The following is a 21,208-nucleotide window of genomic DNA, read 5'->3' as shown; positions in this document are numbered from 1 at the left end:
ATGGTTATCCCGATAACAACCGGTCGTGGCCTGACCAGCCGCATTAGGCTGGGTGGTCCCCTAATTTAGTCCGGTTGCATTCTCCCCAACCCTGGCTTGTGTCGAGTGCTGTGCCTGTGTTCAGTGTTTTCTCCATCCCACGGCTCATCCTGCCCTGCCGAAAATAAACGTAGCAACTAAAAAGTTTCGGGAAGCCTGGATGCCTTTATGTGAATGTGTTGCCCCGCATAATTAGTTGCCTTATGTCAGCATTGCATTTATAGGCGACGTTTCACCGGATTGCTACTAGTTCGCAAATAAGTAGGAAGTGCGTTCACCTGACCAGCTCAGGGCTTTTCGATGAACAGTTAATTCAACCAGATCAAGGCTTGTTTCAAAAGTTAGGACAAATAACGAGTAATACAGGTGGCACCGTCAGTAAGCACTGAGAAGGAAGGAGTATTGTGAGAATGCAAGTGAGCTGGTGTAAATAAGTTCATAATAGTCTCGACAATGTTTTTAGTAAAATATGTAGCACAAGTTCGCGAATTTTTTTAAAGTGAATTCATGAAAACTTAGTTTGAAACTGCGGAATTTGATTTCCATCCGTGAAATTCAGACTTGGAACTTAAAATCGAAACATCCAACCTTTTCGAACTTGTACCTCGAAAAAATGAGAGATATTCGAATTTTCGAACTTTAATCTTATTAAATTCGAAGCGTTCAAATATTTCGAACTATCAGTAAAAAGAATCGATATCTTCGACCTCGAACTTTCAGACGCCGTAACGTTATCGAATTATCCGAATTCGAATTTCAGCGGGGTTCTGAAGTTGACAACTTTTAAAACTGGAACCTTAGCGAGGTTCTCAAATTTCGAACCTTTCGAACCCGAACTTCGGGAGGTTCGCGGCATCCCTAGTCTCGAACTGTCTTCGTGTGAGCCGTGAGTCGGAGCAGCCATTTCTCCCATGGCTCGTACGTCGGATCGGATAGCTTTGTCGCACATATGTGCCTCGCGCTTCATGTGGGCACTAATGCATGAAAAAAATATTGAAATTCCTTTACATGATCCTCGACTACTTTCTACAGACAGATAAAACAGCTTAACTACCCTCCTGATGTATCTAGAATTACTCGCAAAAAGATGCTGTCTCATATGTCATTCGCCTGAATTGTTTTGTTCATTCCTTGTCTCTTACGAGGCCTCTAAGGATCTGCGTTATAAGTCATTTAGCCATAGGGTGAGCAAGTGTTCTGAGATGCGTCTTTAACGCATCGGACCGCAATAAGGAGCACGCCAATCAGGGGCAACATAGAGAAGGCGCGGGGAACGTGAGATGACGGGGCAGCGAGCACCGTCATTGGTTCAGGTCGGGGGTAAACAAAAACACGTGGCGCGTCTGACGGGTAAACAAACGCACGAGGGCAGGCAAGGGGTGGACCAACTTGCACGCCGTATTAGCTTTTTTTTTTTTTTTTTTTTTTTTTTGATTATGCGGCAAAATCTAACGTTATTATAGCTAATACGCGTGCGCATGTGTTTGCAGCAGCGTTTGTGTCATTATTATTTATATCGAGTGTTCCGCGTTTTCGGTAAATCCTATAAACTCCGAAAAACACTCGCCAGGAAAATTTTCGGTAATCCGGAATGATCACAATTTCGAAGTCACGATGGCAAACTAAAAATAAAAAATAACGGTATTTTACCAACAAAATTTGTTGGAGCACGGGCCCGGGGCTTTTTGATCCTAAAAAAAAAAAAAAAAAAAAAAAAAAAAAAAATTAAATTGTTTTATTATTATCATTATCATTTTTGAAAAAGGGATGTGCCTGTGGTTTCCAGGTTGGACCATAGTATTTGTGTTTCTTAGGGGAAGGAAGGGTTGTGTTTTTATAACAGTGAAAAACGTGAACCTGTAGACTGCATAGGAGGAAGAGGCTAGCTGAAGGTTTGATACGTGTTGGCTATTACGAAGTACCGACGTTTATTGAAGTAACGCTTGCTTTCAAAATTTGTCGTGGGACTATCAGCACTGTCAATCGCAAGGACGCCAATGCCAAATGGAGCTGCAAAAGTATCTTCTGTGAGTTTCTTATGAATTTAGCGTACGTTTTTGTTCGGACTTTTTTTTTTTTTTTTTAATTATTAAAAAAAAAAATTAAAGACGTTTACAGACTTCTTTAACGCGAAACTAGAGCACAGCTCTTGAGGAGGAGGCCAGGTAATGCCCCTCCTCCTCCCGCTGAATTTGTTCATGGGTGACCTGACACGAAGTCATGTGAGGTCATTTTCCCCGCTAAATTTAGTGGGGAAACTTAATTGGTGTTGAGGTTACATGACGTCAACTTCGCCGCTAAATGTAGCGGGTTAAGTTCACCGCTGAATATAGCGGGGAAATTAACGTCAGGTGACCTCAACACCAATTCAGCTTGCCCGCTAAATTTAGCGAGGAAAATGATGTAACATGACTTGGTGTCACGTCACCTATGAACAACTTCAGTTTCTCCGCTAGATTTAGCAGGAAAATCGACGTCACGTGACCTCACCAGCAATTCAATTCCCTGCTAAATTTAGCGGGGAAGTGAATTGCTGTTGAGGTCACATGGAGTCAATTTTTCAGCTAAATTAAGCGGGGAAACTGCGGGAGGAGGGGAGGGTATGGAGGGGAGTAGAGGGAATGGAGGAGGAGGATAGCAGGAGGAGGGAAGGAGCAGAGGAGGGGAGGAGAGGGTACAGAGGAGGAGGAGGGGCATACCCTTCCTTCGTGTATACATATATATATATATATATATATATATATATATATATAGGCAGTTTTGTTCATCGCAGGGATTGGGATTTCACATACATTTTTTTACAGATAATTCTGAGGACCGACCCTAGCTGACAAGCTTGGTCGAATTCAAATGAAACCACCCATATATATATATATATATATATATATATATATATATATATCAAATGAAACCACCCAGATATATATATATATATATATGGGTGGTTTCTCTTCCTGACGAAGGCCGGACTCCGGCCGAAACGTCGAAGATTAAATCGTCCGTTGTTGCTGTTTTCACTAAGGGTTTTTTTCTTCTCAGTTATTTATATATATATATATATATGGGTGGTTTCATTTGAATTCGACCACGCTTGTCAGCTAGGGTCGGTCCTCAGAATTATCTGTAAAAAATATATGTGAAATCCCAATCCCTGTGATGAACAAAACTGCCTTTCCAAAAAAAAACAAAAAATTAGAAATATGTACAACCATTTCGTCGTTTACCCTGAGACTGGGGTTTTCTTTTTTGAAGAGCAGAAGTAACAGAAAAACAGACAGGTCTCAACTTTTTTTTTTTCAAACTCAGCTACAAGTTTATTTCAACAACTTCCTCTTATATAGTTCGTTCTCGTTGTCATCAACCAATCACATACGACTTGTCCTCTGCACCGTGACTTTACAGGTTCCACTCTATCACAAAAGAAGCGGACACTCCCAACATTTCCAAGTGAAAAGGTTCTAGCACTGCTCTTCAAAAAACTTCTGCTCTTCAAAAAAAAAAAAAAAAAACAGTCTCAGGGTAAACGACGAAATGGTTGACTTCCACCAGCTAGCCTGTACTTTGACTCTTTTCTAGAAATATGTAGTTCGAGAGAAAAAAAATATGGAACGCTGCCGGGTGAAATGCGTGGAAATCGCCATTCCATTTCTGCTCACGTTTAGACGGTCTTCACAAAATATTGAGGTATCACTTACTCCCAGTACTTTTTATGCTATAAGTATGCGACGTGTGCTATTTTTAGAGGTAAATTATATTTTTGCACCATTTTTAGTTATTTTTACAGAAAATCGCAAACATGCCACCCAGAGCAATTTCGATAAACATTGGGATAGCTATATCAAACGAACGGTATGGAGCTATGTCATGAGACATACGTAGCTATTTAAATAACCTATCGATTGGTATGTGTTTCTTGTTTATCGATTTTATTAAACACTATTGATTTCACCCAAAATGCGTACAAAAATTGAAAATCTACACATTTCGAAATAATTTTTTTCAAAAAGGCCATTTTTTATTTTCTTCTAACTTCTTTACTTCATAGCCCATAAGGTGTAGAAATAGTGTATACAAGTCTTGGGTGTAATATTTTTGTTGTATGTTTATGACAACCAGTTAAATAAGCCAATTTTAAGCCTGTCACTCAATCCTTGGTTCAACTATTCTGGCTTCACCACAATGGTACTGGCAGCCCTCAATAATAACAATCGGTTTTAGAAGCCAGTTCATCATGATCAGTTTGCCATCATATATGCTCATGACGACTCCTGGAATATCTGACACACATTACGGAGGGCAAAACTAACCATTCACGTTAACAGTAATGCCATTTTCAGTCTATTTGTGAGACGAGCCGACATGTCCAAAGCTCTGGCAGGTGAACGTTCTCATCTTAAAAATTGCTTACGCACAGTGTAACATAAATAAGTTTAATTTAAATATAAACACCAAATAATCACTCATGAAGCAGCTCAGTACCTATCTTCTGTGATCATGGAAATTATGTTTTCCACTGATGAACGCACGGACATTGTTTTTTGCACAAACTTGAACTGTTTGAGCTATGTAGATAATTTTATTTTGCTTATAAGCTTACACACGTAATATGCAAAGTTCAGCTGACAAAATGAAAAAAAAAAAAAAACGCTGGTATCACGACACAAAAAGACACTCGATTTAACTATACTAATGTATTCACGTTAATAAAATACACATACATAGACATTGATCATGGTGCACAACACTCCCCCGTCTATTCATGCAGAGGCTTTTACGAAACGTCTGCAATTTGCCTAAATAGTTAACAAAGTCACACATTTTGAAACACCATGTAGGCACTAAAATACCGATTATGCAGTTCGCTGAAGACGCACCTCACCTTCTTCAAGTCGCCACACGTGTGAGAGGCGGATGCCTTTTTGAACCGGTATGGATCCCCATTCGGCTCTCTTGGTTTTGCGGAAATCACGTCGTCTTTCTTTAAATTTAGGAGAGTCACATTTTTTACACACTTTCTCACCTTGTGCACAAAGTCCGCTAATTTCTGTATGGCCTCATCCACAGGCGAACGGAGGTTGTGCACCGTCGCCTGATGCTTCAGTAGCCCCCCTACTCCATCACAGGCGCTCCTGCCGTGCCCTGAGGCAGAAAAAACCCAATTCACCTTCGGAAGACCGGCTCGTTGGAACTCGTAGAGCTGAAATCTATTCTTTAAAATGAGCTGGTGCACGGTCAGATATATACGTTAATGACTTATAGACTGAAATGTTGTTCTCCAGCCAGTCCTCGATGCACCTTAGAGCGAGTACCGCGTGGGCAGTGTCATGACACAGGTCTTCACACACGACACCGAAACGTTTGGGACCCTGCGATGTCGACGCAACACATGTGAACACGGAGATTTGACGCTTGTGCCAGTGATGCTCTTGTATTTCGTGTGACAGGGACACCGTCCAGTTTTCCGCAAAATCAAAGTTCATGACAATATGCCTTGTGGTCACCTTGCTCTTCTCAATCCGAAAACAGCTTTCCGTTGACTTCTACGGATGAAGTCGTGAGTAGAAAACCTTGTGGCCCATTTTTGCATCTCTTTCAAAAAGGCGTCCGAGTCCGCAGTCTTATTAACCAAATTGCCGTTCTCCCACGTGCAAAATCTAATCTCCTCATCTGGAACCAATTGTAATTCTTGTAAGGAGAGTCGATCAATGCTAGGGCCATTTCTTGCATTTGCCCCATAAACAATTAAGCGTTGAGTCTGGGCAAACGCACAGAGCGACCATATCCTCAGCCGTTATTTTTTCTTCCCGTACGCTGTTGAGGGCGGATAAGCACAAATCAAAATTTGTGCAGCACACGTATGCACACACGGTTTGGTCAGGGTTCAGCTTAACCCATTTTGGTCGCAGCGAATAAAATTTGGTCAATCCTAATTTGGAGTCCGGGTTAGCTTTCTTAAACAGCTAGTAGGCTTCTCTTATGGACCTGGTCATGTAGTGCTGGACAACGGCTTGTTGTTCCCCATCCTTCATAATGTTTACAGCGTCCTTTTTGTTGGGGCTCTGCCGGCAGCAGTCGAAATCATCGTCGGTGTAAACCGCGTAGCTGACTGCACGATGTCCTCGCCTATCTTAGCGCCTTGGTATGGCTCGAGACGATCCCATAAACCAAAACGTTCACGAAGTCGCTTGGCCCTTTTTAGTATGTAGCTCGATGCCTCCGGGATTAAACGTGCGACCTCGTTAACAGTTACGCTTGCAGGCACAAGCGTGAGCAGCTGGCATCTCTCCTGGTAAGACGGTGTCTTGACAGAGGCTTCTCTGAGGTTTGCCCACCACTCGTCACAGTTAAGGCAGGAGGATTTAATCCCAGAGTTTGAGTCACTCATTTCCAGGCTATATGCTGTAGCCAACTTTTTACGTACTTGTCTGCTGTACGACACTTCCATTTCCCGCTGTTTTCCTGCCGCGTAGGAGTGACGGCTCTTCGGGTTTGCGACAGACGGCATCTGCAAGGGAGTTGTCTCAAGCCCTTTAGCAGATATTTATTCTTTAATGTCATCTACTACTTTATGTTCTTCAATGAAGCTTGCCGGAGAGCTTGAAGATGGGTCACTCACCGCACAGGCTGAAAGTTGCTCACCGGTGCGTCGAAAACAGTTCTGGCAGAGCATATCCGTCGACAGAACAAGAGAAGCTTTGGTTGGAGACAGGATTCTTTTCAATGCTTCTACGTTGAGGTCGGTTACGGGTCGAAAACGTCGGTTGCGGTATATCACTCGCTTATGTCTTTCAAAGTAGTCGGCACAGGACTTCCCTTTGACGTTGAAAACTGCAGCCATGACTGAAACGTGGACGTGAGAAATACGAGTGGCCACCTAATTCCAAGTTCAAACCCGTGTGTTATTCCTTGCCGTGATCTTTTGCTTGTTTATTATTTCTCTCTTTCTGATTTTACCTTCTTATTGTTTTAGTATCGACGACTGTGTGAATATAATCGCTGAAAACCATTACCGAGAAAGAGCGCGCTGTATGTCTTTTAATTTAAAGGGGAGGGAAGTAATAAATAGCGAAAAACGACGAGAATAAAATCGCGGGATAAATGAGGACTGCAAACTTTAGGAAACACATACAAAATCAGATAGACCAACTTAAAAGAGATAGACGCCGACAGAGAGTTCCTCTTTGGTGTGGTGCTTGCGTGCCCGAGACTGGTCTTGCCGGCAACTGTCAATTGTTATGGGGTCGCCGACGCGCCGACGCTAGCGAGCTCCAACCGAAGTCCAAAGCGACCAAGAACAACCGTTCGCGCGCAGCCCGAGATCTAAACATCCGTTCGTCCGCTTCGCGCGTAACCTGAGCGCCCCGTACTAGAGGCGCCTTTCTTTTATTTCGTCTTACATTTAATAAACGACTAAACGAGACGTCAGTCTTCAGCCTGACTCCGGCACGAAAGGTTGTCTTCGTCCCCTTCGCCCTTCGTCAAAGAACGTAAAACGAAACATGGTGTCAGAAGTGGGATCTCTCCGCGAGTCTACTAATAATTAGTAAAGCGCAGGACCAACTACAAACGAAGGAACAATGGACAAGCCCTCAAGTTATGTCGACAACGGTGCTACCGAACAAACGGTCACGGCAACTTTTCGCATCTCGCCACCCGAAGCCTTCAGTTTTACAACACCTAACGAATGGCCGGCGTGGAAGAAGAGATTCAAGCGCTTTCACAGTGCATCAGGACTGGCATCTCAACCATCATCACACCAAGTCGACGCTCTCATTTACATCATGGGACCACAAGCTGAAGACGTCTTTCAGACCTTCAAGTTGTCCGACACCGAGGCCCAAGATTTCGAGAAGGTGATGGAGAACTTCGAACGTTACTTCATTCCTCGTCGAAACGTGGTGTATGAGAGAGCCGTGTTCAGAACAAGGCCCATACACCACGATCGTACTGGATAACGTCCGAGGGTCAAGAGATCCGAAGAAATTGCACGCATTTAATTCCTTTCCCCGATCAACAAGATAAACAATGCATCGAAGAGTTCCCCGAAACAACCACGAGGCCCGCGGAAACGTGTGCCGACACCTCCCACAAACATTCTCGGCACGGCCGATGTGTAAAAGAGCCACACCAGCCACACCGTTTCGGCACTTCTTCGAAGCTCCCTTAGGAAGAGGGGCGCCGACGCTAGCGAGCTCCAACCAAACGAGAACAACCGTTCGCGCGCAGCCCGAGATCTAAACATCCGTTCGTCCGCTTCGCGCGTAACCTGAGCGCCCCGTACTAGAGGCGCCTTTCTTTTATTTCGTTTAATATTTAACAAACGAAAAGTCAGTCTTCAGCCTGAGTCCGGCACGAAAGGTTGTCTGTGTGTGCCGTCCGTCAAAGAACGTAAAGCGAAACATCAATAATCATAGCGATCATAACTAAGATTAGTTGCGACCCCTGCGTAAACAAAGTTCCGCGGGCTCAGGAGATCGGCATGATAAAGTCAAAACTCTATTCTGTTCGTCTCCTCCTCTAGATAACCTTGACTAGACGGAAACAGACAAGTTTGCGCAGTGAGGTCCTTTGGTGAGAGAAGAATAGTTGGGGACAGCGAACCGGTCCGATACACAGCGAGCTCGGTCGGAAGCACGAGGTCAGCAAAGCTTATCGTAGGTCAACGAGGTCAACTAAGCTTATCAATGATTGTCTCAGGTGTATCGTCTCAGACAATCATTGCGCTCCCTCGCGCTCATCAAAAGGGACCGGCGTTTGAGTCAGTTCGATGAAGAACAGAGTGCTTCATCGAACTGATTACGCACCCCGTTTGATGCAAGAAAAAAAAAAACTGTCTGTTTTATTATTTTTATCTTGAAGACGAGTCGTCTTCAAGTTCTACGTGGCTGTCAGAAATATTTTGTTCATGATTTGTTAAACTACGTAAACAAATTACAACCATATGTCCAACTCTTGGTGAAACGCTGGCTGCCGCTTTGGAAGCTCTACGTTCTTAATTCCTACCAATTTCGCTCCTGTTCGTGTTTCAAAGTAAAGGAAATGGCAAGAAGCTTCCTTTAGCCGTGAGATTTGAAGGCAAAATTACAAAGCAACAAGAAAATTTTAATCATTGTCTTTTTAGCTATAACGGCTTTTGTAATAATAGCAAGGGGTTTCATTTCTCTCAGAAACCGGGCTATCGCATGTAACATATAGGCTGCATATTCAAGTTCACTTAACCGCACTCTGCTTCAGCGATTTAATCGGTAAGAACACTCGCCCGCCAAATCTCGAAATATAACGTCTAGCTCGTCCCGCTCTCAGACTGCAGGTGGCATTACTGTTAACATGAATGGTTAATTTTGCCCTCCGTAACATGTCAGATGTTCCAGGATTCGTCATGAGCATATATAATGGCAAACTGATCATGATGAACTGGCTTCTAAAACCGATTGTTATTATTGAGGCCGCCAGTACCATTGTGGTGAAGCCAGAATAGTTGAACCAAGGATTGAGTGACAGGCTTAAAATTGGCTTATTTAACTGGTTGTCACCAAAATACAACAAAAATATTACACCCAAGACTTGTATACACTATTTCTACACCTTATGGGCTATGAAGCAAAGAAGTTAGAAGAAAATAAAAAAAATGGCCTTTTTGAAAAAAATTATTTCGAAATTTGTAGATTTTCAATTTTTGTACATACTTAGGGTGAAATCAATAGTGTTCAATAAAATCGATAAACAAGAAACACATACCAATCGATAGGTTATTTAAATAACTACGTATGTCTCATGACATAGCTCCATACCGTTCATTTGATATAGCTATCCCAATGTTAGTCGAAATTGCTCTCCGTGGCATGTTTGCGATTTTATGTAAAAATAACTAAAAATGGTACAAAAATATAATTTATCTCTAAAAATAGCACACGTCGCATACTTATAGTATAAGAAGTATTAGGAGTAAGTGATAGCTCAATATTTTGTGAAGACCGTCTAAACTTGAGCAGAAATGGAATCGCGATTTCCACGTATTTCACCCGGCAGCGTTCTATATATATATTTTTTTGCTCTCCAACTACATATTTCTAAATTTTTTGGAAAGGCAGTTTTGTTCATCGCAGGGATTGGGATTTCACATATATTTTTTACAGATAATTCTGAGGACCGACCCCGACAAGCTTGGTCGAATTCAAATGAAACCACCCCATATATACACACATATATATATAAAGTGAGCATATGCTTCCTCATATCATAGTTCCTGATAAAACTGATAGTATTTTTAAATAAATAAATAAACTTCCGTTGACACAACCCGTCTCGTGTGCATTTTGCCATGGACATTATTAAACCATGGACCTTGCTCCTGCGCCAGTAAATAACACAAAACGCAAAAAAAAAAAAATTAAGTTTTTATTGTTTGCTTTATTTGAAAATGCTACTGCCTGCCAGGATAAAAACGTTCATGAAAATGGCGTTCGGTGATATTTACACTCTTTTATATCTAGTGCATGTTACAATCATGTAACGATTGGAACTCTGATAAGACCATGGGATGGATGATGACAGTTTGGGAGGTAAATGCACGTGTCACCTATCTACCTAATAAGCCACACTTCACTTACGAAGCGGCACGTGCTTTCCTACTTGAACCCCCCCCCCCCCCCCCCCCCCCCCCCCCCAAACCATGTGCCCATGAGGAATAACAGTTATACCAAACAAGGTCATTTGTTCTCCGGGGATCAATCGAACCGCTAAACACCCACGGCAAAACTACACGTAAAAAAGAAATAATAATAAGTCAATAATAAGCAGCTCGTAAAAAAATATATTCTAAAGAAGGAACACGGTAGTGCTGCGACCACATGCCCCACCACCACCGCGCACCAAGAGTTGGTTGCCACCGGTGTAATTTCCATAATTACAGGGCAATTACGGAGGACGGCGAGTCGGAGTTCGAAAGGTCCGCAAGAAAACAATGGTTGGGCCACCACAGCTTCAGAGGACATGCTGCCTTGGTGAGGGACACCAGCAGCCGCCATGCAGGAAGGAACTGTGCCGTCCGTCGGCGGAGGTAGCGCGGGACACAAAACGAAGGAAAGCGTACAGACAAAGAAAAAGAGACGAGCAGGATACGCTTGCGTGCGTCGTATTGCCTCCTCCTCTCCCCTCTATTTCGTGTCGTTGTTCAAGGTTAAGAAAGACAGAAAGCGGAAAACACAGACGGATGGAGCGAACGGGGAAAAAAAAAAGAAAAAAAATCGCGGTTGAAAGGAAACGGCATGAAGTTCTACTGGCACAGTCAGTGTGAATTTCCACGCCTTGTGGGCTAATCGAGACAGCGATCGTGTGGCAATACCGTTTTGATGTGTTTAGCTCAATGAGAGAAGTCGAACACCTCACGTATGCTGAAACAAACCACAGGTGGAAAACACACAGGGGAAAACCGAGCTTCACCAAACTTAGCAGGAAAAGTACAAAAATAAAAATAGAAAAGACGAACTTTATACTCCTACAAATATCCGTGGCAAAGAAAAACATGCCAGTTTGTCCGTACCTTCTACGTCAATCGGTGATATGATTTATTCCTTTTTTTCAGGAGTTTTCACTTGGGAGTTATGCAGAGAAGCCGAACTTACATACAGTGACGATAAGTGTTCACAGGACGCATCGTAGCTTAAAGGGCCAGGAACATCATTGATCGGACGTTAATCAATAAAATCAATCAAGGAAAACGTAATTTTCTCTCTTCAGAAAACACCCCAAACGCGAGAGCACGCGTAGAACGATCGTTAAAGACCTATATAAATAGCGGAAAAAAATAAAAAAAGAACTCAAGCTTCCGATGAAGCCCACTTATAACAGGCAAACATCGATTCATGAGTAGTGCTATACTCTATAGTTAATGTACGGGTAAACAACTCTTACCGCCGTGCGTTACTGGGATTGACGACAAATCGAGCGGAAGCGAAAAACTGTGCACGAGCACGGTCTTCTCACATCCCGCGATTAAACGGCAATGAAATAATAATATACCTTCGCGTCAGCTGCACGACGAGATGGCACGTTTTGTGGGCGAGCTTTGCGGCTACAGGTATTGCATTACAAAAATACGAATTCGCCGCCGCAAGTTCGTTGATAGATATGCATCTGCATCTCAACAAGAGCAGCGCCGACGTTGTACACAATAAATCCCCCCTCCCCCCTCTAAAAAAGAAATACAGAAAAGACGCGAAATTCCATAGTGTTCTACGTTTGTCCGTACAGGTCAAAGTCAAGCGGGAAATATCAAATGGTCACAGAATCACGCCACACAGTCCGCGCCACGATCCGGACCCGGCTCTATCACAGCGGATCAGCGGATGAAGTGATCGATTGGTCCTCGTACCTCAAACCGCGTTGTTGTTGCTTTTCAAATGCACGTAGCTTGAACAGCGGTAATTTGATGTCGTACTTACTTAGCTTGACAGCAGCTCATATTTCTTTTTCTTGTACGGAAGAGACGAGGCGGGAAGCGACGCACAAAATGTACGAGATTCACGGATTCACGGAGGGACTCAAACCGGGAAATTTATATGCCGGAAAAGCCGGAAGTGACGTTGCACACATAACGCGCTTGCGTACTTTGTTTCGAAACCGAAACAAACCCGTTTTAGTTTTAGGATACGGTAGTTCGATAAATGGGTACGGACGTAATCGCGCTCCCTTTCGATAATTTCGTCCTCGTTTTAAGTTATATTTCAACTCTTTGTACGTCTATCATGACGTCTATATCTTACATCTATGAACATTCACGACTTTGGGCTAATATTGCTTTTGGCAGTCAGAGTTGTCTGAACGCAGCACACACAATATTTGATTATTATTTACTGATTTACATCATATGCCTTACATAAGCACGTTACAGTAAGCACATGAGCACCTTTATTGACCCCCTGTCTTTATATTATTATTGTTACAATTATTCTTCCTCCTAGACCATGTGAAAAGCTGGGAATCCCGAGATTACATTGTGCCAGTCAGTACATTGAAAGCTGAGCTCCACAACCAAATGTGTTTCAAATCATATCCCACACATTTAGGAAATAAAGGAACTGCAACCACAGCACAAGCAAATCACCTACAACGAATGTAACTGCCCGGTGGCTTTCCTCATCGGATGCTTGCCGTTCCACAGAACCGCGCACCATTTTTTTCTTTCTTCTTATTTTACTTCGATTTTGATGCAGTTAAAACGTTTCTTACAAACTTGCAATTCCAGAACTTGAAAGTATACAAACAAAAATAAAAAAAAAAACTCAAAAGCAACCAATTTTATTGCAAATTTTTTTTTAAGCTGACTGCAGAAAGACAGACTGCGGAGTTGTTTATTTTTGAACATATCTCCGTCCAACAGACGCATATAGCCGATTTACAGGATACAACAGTTTTTTAGGTAATATTGCTCAATCACAATTGAGCAATATTTCACGATCTTCAGGCTTCAAGTTCCCCTCCACCATTTAAACCCTTCTGTGCAGTTTCAGCTTTGACTTGCCAAATGGCAAAAGCTACGGCCATACTGAGCCAACCAGTGCTAGAGCAAGGCATGCGACAATCTACCAATGCCCTTCACTACCGCTGCGGAGAGCCGCTGGGGCCGTGAAGTTCTAACCTTTCATAGAAAACACATATTCAGCATATTTCAGCTAACGCTAACCGCATGTTAGGTTACATCAAGCGAAATTTTTCATTAGCCCGTCTCACTGAAATTAACTCTTTACAAAGTTTTAATTCGTCCCAAGTTAGAATATGCAGCTTCTGTCTGGGATCCCGGACTAGTCACTCTCGTATCTACATTGGAAGCCGTTCAGAACAGATCCGCTCGTTTCATCCTCACAAACTATCACCGCACCGCTAGCGTCACCTCTATGAAAACAACTCTCTCCTTACCACCTTTATCCCTACGTCGTAAAAATTCTCGTCTTTCCCTATTCCATAAAATGTATCACCATAATTCTTTCCTGTGCGACAAAATAATTGCTCGGCCTGCCTATGTTTCCTCCCGTCTTGATCATCAACATAAGGTGGGCATTCCTAACTCTATCACAACCACGTTTTATTCATCTTTCGTTCCCCGTACATCCCAGGAGTGGAACCACCTTCCCCGGTCGATCGCCATTATCACGGACTCTGAGCTCTTTAAAAGTACAATAACTAATTACTTTATTACTGAGTGTGTCTAAATATGTATTATGTTGTTTGCATTAACCTTCTTGTTGCTCTCCCCCTCTGTAATGCCTTCGGGCCCTGAGGGTATAATAAATGAAATGAAATGAAATGAAGTTCAAAAGGAATGTAATTACCGCCATACAAGCAATGTTTTTTTTTTTTTTTTTTTTTTTTTTGCAAATACTATACACGAATTCATTTCTGTCATTTGGGCAACCTGAAAATTTAAAAGTAGCTGAAGGTTTCACCTGGAACTCCTTCAGAAGCAGGGCTAGAAATAGTATGCAACTGTCCTTACTAGCAAGTTTTCAAACCCACAGGAAAAAAAAATATATATATATATTGCAATTTAAGAAAGAAATTTTCTTGTGCAAGTAAAACCCGACAAAAAAAAAAAAAGGAAAAAATAAACTTTGCAAGCATAGTTTGGTAGAAATGATGATTTATTTTGACGACTATACACGGGAAAATGGCTGCTACAAGTACCAAACCAGGTAGAAAAAAAACTTGGTACAGAAAGACACCTGCACACCTAGAAGAGCTTTGTATCACCTACACTGCCACAATAAAAAGGACAAATCAACGGCAAATAATGTGTGAAAAAAAAAAAAAAATCAGAATGATCACAGTGAAAATAAAGATGTTCCTGTAGACCCCGCTCCAACTCATCTACCACAACTGGCCAAGGAAACTAATTTTCACGGGTACGGAAAGGACTTCTCCATCTGCGAGGTACGACAACTCAGACCCCAGCTTTGTGAAAAAGAGTCTCCCAGACATGTGAAAGCTCATTCGCAACACTTAAATAGCTCAACAGTTGTTGATGGTCCATGCATGCAATCTTTCGCAGTACTCCCTACGACTTTTTTTTTTTTTTTTTTTTTTTTAGCCCTTCGTTTTGCGGATTCCCGACATATATTAGGCTATCAAAAGTCATTTCTTACAACACAGACCTGCAACGAAATTGATGATTCAGCGGCACTGTGGTATTGGGTCTTCTCCTGCAATAGCCAGAGCTTAACGACTCCTAAAGCACGACCACTCGAAAAAAAAAAAAAAAACGCAAGGAAAAAAAAAAGGTAGAGGACGAGGGAGGGAAAAGCTGGCATCACAATCGCGAAACTGATATTGCGCTGCGGGAAAACCTTTGTGCACTGAAAACGAAAAACGGGAACCTGTCCGAAAGCCTCGCGGGCATTCCAAACCGCTGGCTTCGTATCAAAATAGACAACATCGCACTTGAGCGGACGTTACATTCTTTTTCCTTCTCTTCGTTAAAACCTTGATAAAACAGATCTTCGTAAGTCCACGAGACTTGTCGGGGTTTCTCAGCAAGTCCGAGAAGCGCCGGGAAAGAGCGTGAAAGCACCTTAAAAACACTTTGAATGAACACAATGGCACAGTGAGGGAGAAAACGAAGATGGGGAATAACGACAACAGGAAGGAAAGTAGCAAGAGAGAGGGATCGAGATATAAAAAAAATTACTCTTCGTCGATCTTTGACAAGCAACTGTCGTTGGCAGTTGTGCCTATGTCGCGATAATCCCAACTGCCAAGAGAGGAAAAAGAAAAAGAGGAACCGTTGAAAACAGATTGAAGCGCACGAAAGGTGTGTGTGAAGCGAGGTCCGGACTTTGGTTCCGCCAAGAGCGACCCGCTGGCGGCTCGGTGGGCCGCAATGAAAACGAGGGTTTTGGTCGGGATAGTGAGAAATGAAGGCCGGCTGCATCCAACAAAAGGAACAAAGTCGAATGAAATGCGATGAATCTGGCAATGCCTGTCCGCCGATTCGTCAAAGGAGGCTTGTTTGATTCTCGTTGGAACTGTACAAGGTCCTTTCATTCGCAGCTCACTTTTCTGCAAGAGACAGAGAGGTGGAAACATACTTTCAGAGACCGAAACATAGTTATAGAGAAATCTCTGGTGAAAACAATGTTTTTCTCACATTAGAGGTCACATAAAGCGCCCACAAAATTGCAACTGCAACCTGTTCAAAGGCATTTAATGCAAAAGAAATGTTTCATGTAACGAGTGGGGCCAATGGCACATTGGCCTTTTCAATTGGCAGCAGAAATGGTTTCTTCATATATCACACTATGATTTACTATAGAAATGCCTGCAACTTGTGCATTTTGCGTATGTATCAAAATTACGAAGAATTAACTTTCTAAAGTAAAATGTAAAGAATTAAGAATTTCTCTTCATACTTATAGTGTCTATCTGCAAATAACATGTCTGATTGACGTAACGCTCAAAGGAAGCTATCAGCGTTCTCGCCAAAGGAGGCAATCTTTTTGAATAAACAGGATTCATGTTTCGGTGTTAGTTGTCAGTGCATGATTGTGTTATATTACTAATAAAATGCATTGAATAGACACAAATCCAAACGGAAAAGATAGTTTGCTGGCTTATTTCGGTTATGCAAACACCCTTTGTGGACCGCTGCTGCTATCTGTTACACCAATCAGACGCGTGTCATTTGCAGACGGATGCTATAGGTACGAACAAGCATTATTTTTTGCCACTTTTTAATTAGAATTTTATTATTTGAAATCTTGATACATCAAATGCATTACCTAGATCAACTAAATGAGCTACGCTTAGAGTATCGGCACTCTGTTCCCTGATTAGGTTGTGGGCGCCGCCATCTTGGTGCTTGTGCAGAGCAGACGCAACTGCCAATCGTCACGATTCAAAAGTGGGACTTCCTCAGCATTAGAGTCGGTGTTGGGAAGCTCAGGCAATATTTCTTTGCTCCGTCATGAACTGTTTAAACATTTGTGGAGGACAGAAATGAGTTTCTTTCGATTTCAGACAAAGCTTCATGTAACTGGCAACCATGATCTTAAGCTCCAAGGATAAATGTCGTTACTCTGAAGCGTAGCTTATTTAGTGGCTCTAATATGGCAGCTCTACTAAATGTGGCTATGGGCAGCTCTACTAAATCGTAGTGCCATATATCATAAAATACCGGGGGAATAACCGCCCAACTTTCACTGAAAATCGGGTTACCCTAAGCAGAGGCGCGTGTCCGATCAAATCGGCCGCTTAACAAATAATTTGCAGAATTCCCAAGTTTGGGAAATGTTAATCGTGGGCGCTTGAACGAAGAGGGTGCTTTTGTGGTATCTTAATATATGGATTTATGAGGTCCCTTACATGGACTCGCGAGCCAACAAATGCACCCAGTAAAAAAAAAAAAGACGCAAATACATATTGTACGCAACTTGTCCCCACATTTCGATCAGAGATAAGACGATGTTGTAGTTACTTTTGCACTAAAACAATCATTCTTTAATTTATATTTCACTTAGAATAACACTGGTGAAAAAGATATTAAAAAATGAAGCACATTTTTTAATAATGTTTTAACAAAAATGTAAGATATTTAAAAATGTTTGCACAATTAGAAAAAGAGAACTGCTAATGCATCTTGGTGTATTCTTGTCTGTATGTCTACCGTAAAGTTCCGAGACAATGGCCGCCTCCGAGAAATCGCCTATCCCGTTTTCCTGGCTAAATATCTGTTCTGCGACATAAAAATTCCTAAACACAGCCCTACCCCAATGAATGCATGCAGCAATGGGTGCGATTCCCGTCTGACATCACGCGATGTCAGACGGGAATCACACCCATTGCGCAATCGCTGTACCGGCACGTCTGACAAGCGAGTTCACAGCGGGTTCCCATGTTTTTGTCCACGATCTGCACGTGCAATATCGACTCCCGTAACACGAGAGTTTTTCCCGCGTGCATGACGCAATGTGAAATGTGAATCTGCTGCATCCGCGATCTGGGGTATCCGTTCCCAACAACACGAAGTTTGTAGAGGATTCCCGCATTTTTGTCCGCAATCTCAATTTTACGCGACTTAGACTAGCGTGTATATTGCATTGTGAAATATGATTCTGCTGAGTTCGTGATCTGCAGTGTTTGTTCCCAAAATACACTCGTTTGTAGCAGATTCCCCCATTTTTGTGTGCGATCTGCACGTGCGATATCAGTTCCCGTGAGAGGCAAGTTTGTAGCGGGTTCCCGCATCTTTATTGCACCGTAAAAGTGTAACCTTGTACATCCGCGATACCCGTTTTCACGAGATGCGAGTTCTCGACGGGTTTCCGCGGGTCCTTCACACCGTCAAATCTGCTACGTCCGCAACCTGCGGTATCCTTTCCCGTGACACTGGAGTTCGTAGCAAATTCCCGCGTGCTTAACGCACCGTGAAACGCGAATGCGGCGTCCGCGATCTGCGGCATCAGTTCCCGTGTCACGTGGTTTGTAACCGGTGCCAGGGTGTTCATTAATTTTTGATAAAGTTTTGCTGTGGCATCCCCAAAGATAGCCCACCCCTTTTCACCATTTATCTCTTCATTTTGAGTGGGCGTTCTTTTGGAACTTTACAGTAGCACGTTACAAATTTTCTTCTGCAAGCTCAGAAGCAGTTGCAATTACAAGAGCAGTCATTATCAAGTGCCTTTTGAGAAAATCTAGGGTAATCACAGATCTATCTACTGGAATAATGCACCCTAAAATTAGTCTACTAAATGGTTCTTCAAATATGGGCCAGGATGATTAAGTTCCAGCAACTGAGTTTACGTTAAGATGCAGTGCCCACTCTGCGACCGTGTATCGAGGATCAAAGGCACCTCCAAAATTTTGTTAAAATTTGCTTAGCCTACTGCCTCACAATCTCTGGGAAGGCAAATGAAACATTCTTTCACAATGTGTATGACAGATCTAAGAAATTACAGAATATATGCAGATGAATGAACTGTACTTTATTGAATGAAACAGAGTTTACGAAGCCGCAGAAAGACAGACCCTTTGGAGGTGCGGGGTGTAACACTAGGCCTCCCAATATCCAGCCAGGCATGCTAACCACTACACCACTCTGCCACAGGTAAACTAGCCACTAGTAGTTAGCATAACTGACCTGATACTGGGAGGCTTGGAGTTCCTATCCCGGCTCCACCAAAGAATTTGTCTTTCAACAGCTTCGTAGACCTCATTTCATTTGATAAAATACGGTTCATTCATTCGCATATTTTGAAGAGCACAAACTATGATGAAAGTGCCCATGAAAGATCCAAATAAGCTCAGAAAATATGAAGATATGACTAAGCTCCAACTTCCAACATCTATGATCAAATAAATACTATGGAAGCATAGTAATACAAAAAGAGAACAGAAGCTACGACTTAAGTAAATAGTAATTAAAATTCATACATTGATGCTTTTTTGCATTCTACTAAGGCAAAGGGGCCCTTATTACTTGGCTAAGCGCCCCGACTGAGAAGTTTTTGCTATACAACTAGTTCTCATTATGGTCTTTAAATTGCAAAAGAACACAAGAAAACAGTGCTTGCTTGCTCTTTTTAACTGTGTCTCATTCTGTACAGGTGACAGTGAGGTGCTTATCAGTATGACAAAAATGTAGCTACTAATAATTGTAATAGGGTGCCCCGCAAAATTTTTTCGTACGCCATTCTTCTTCACGGCAAAAATAAACCATGCATCACAGAATGCTCATTCTCCATCCAAATGCAGGGCTAGAGGTTCAAATACTCAATTCCCCACCCCGTTCAGTACGCCAGAATAGGCGGCAGAACCAACCATGCCGTGCAGCACCATTAAAAAAAAAAAAAAAAGAAAAAAAAAAGGGAAGAAGCGAAAGCATGTCTTACATTCCTGATTAGCCGTGATTACGACTAGTACTGACCCCGAAATGGGTGCGGGAAGTTGCCGGCCATCAACGAAGACGCAGCTCCACTGGAATATCCTGCAACGGTCGACATGGGACGTTGGGGGAGGGAGAGGGGGAAGAGAGAAGAGAGAGGACATTAAGTTCGGAGAACAAACGACCTGCTCGCCCACTACACATCCCATCACCGTGCTCATTTTACGAAGGCTTCAGTTCACACCAGTGAACGGACGGGGCTTTCACCCGCTCATTTTGGCATTTGAAGCGAGAAACATTTCGAAACGGTCGAAGCCGGCTCGTTTGGTGTTACGCTGTGCTATGTTATGCATTAACCTAGTGTCCTGCTAGTTTGAACTGGCCTCAATGAAAGTGAGCAGTTGTCCGGAGAGAGGACCTTACGCACAAGTGCTGGCAGCGATACATCCAATTCCTATGTGTTACAATTCGTTGGTTGTAATGTGGGCCCCTGCTGGTGCGACACTTTCCACTTTTCGTTATGGAACCGAGACCGCAGTATTATTAACCGATAAGGACGACAAAAAACAAAGCAAGGAGTGCGAACACGACGAGCCACGCCTGGTGTTTCTGAGGCTGCTATTGAATACGATTACTAGTTTAGTTACGCTGCCCCTAACGCGCACCTCTGCCGCTATAAACCCAGAAAAAAAAAAAAAAAAAAAAGTTTCGTCCAACAAAAAGTTATATTTTAGAACAAGTTACGCGAGGTCAGTAGCCACATTAGGGTCCCTGTCGTCTCGACGAAATGCTGCCGGGTTATGCGCAAGGTCCGTCGCTCGGAAAGAACCCCGTTAGTGGAGCCACGAGGGCGGACAGAGTTATGGCTACGTCTGTACGATCGCCAACGCAGCCACAGTTGCTCAATGCCTCATAGCATTGCACGGAGCCACGTTCTAGACCTTACTTTTGGTGACTGCGTGAAAACTGGTGAAGACTAGCGACCGTTTTAGGAGTAGCAGCACAAGTGCAGCAATCAAACTATGCAGTGAAATGTGCATCACATTGAGGCTTGAATTTCATTTGCTGCACTCTTTTCTAGCACGACGATGCGCTTACTAGACGTGGTCGGAGGCAATACACCAGTTGTGACTAGCCTACAGTCGAGCGAAGCTGGTGTTGTAACCAAGTAGACCGAACGAATAATAGACAAAAAAAGGTAAATTTGATAGATTTAGTGTTTTACCAACCATGCCCCACTGAAAGACAAAGTCTTAGTCTTATTTAGACTGCCTATGGTTAACACGCAACCAAAAG

The 21,208-nt window shown here is 42.8% G+C and overlaps 2 protein-coding genes across 19 annotated transcripts in view; both read right to left on the bottom strand.

Moving 5' to 3' along the window:
- LOC8034678 (6-phosphogluconate dehydrogenase, decarboxylating) overlaps window positions 1–12,614 on the bottom strand; it is a 58,080-nt gene extending 45,466 nt beyond the window's left edge. Inside the window, exon 1 of one of the 2 annotated variants that reach the window (XM_029983228.4) lies at window positions 12,483–12,614. In XM_029983228.4, coding sequence (XP_029839088.1) covers window positions 12,483–12,502 — 20 coding nt within the window. In that variant the 5' untranslated portion in view covers window positions 12,503–12,614. The remainder of the gene's footprint in view (window positions 1–12,482) is intronic. The other variant, XM_040505164.2, reaches the window with a different exon arrangement.
- A 2,046-nt stretch (window positions 12,615–14,660) lies between these two features.
- Window positions 14,661–21,208, bottom strand: part of LOC8053486 (chromodomain-helicase-DNA-binding protein 4) — a 78,923-nt gene continuing 72,375 nt past the window's right edge. For 15 of the 17 annotated variants that reach the window (XM_040505167.2, XM_029983213.4, XM_029983214.4 and 12 more), the window contains one exon: window positions 19,920–20,014. In XM_040505167.2, the coding sequence (XP_040361101.1) occupies window positions 19,944–20,014 (71 nt within the window). In that variant the 3' untranslated portion in view covers window positions 19,920–19,943. Of the gene's footprint in view, window positions 16,093–19,919; window positions 20,015–21,208 lie in introns of those variants that run through there. The other 2 variants (XM_029983216.4, XM_029983221.4) reach the window with 1 other exon arrangement.

The sequence above is a fragment of the Ixodes scapularis genome, unplaced genomic scaffold (genome assembly GCF_016920785.2).
Source record: "Ixodes scapularis isolate PalLabHiFi unplaced genomic scaffold, ASM1692078v2 PGA_scaffold1__304_contigs__length_218370807, whole genome shotgun sequence".
Classification (NCBI taxonomy): domain Eukaryota; kingdom Metazoa; phylum Arthropoda; class Arachnida; order Ixodida; family Ixodidae; genus Ixodes; species Ixodes scapularis.
Note: the sequence above shows the minus strand (reverse complement) of the source record. Positions and strands in the feature narration are given on the sequence as shown.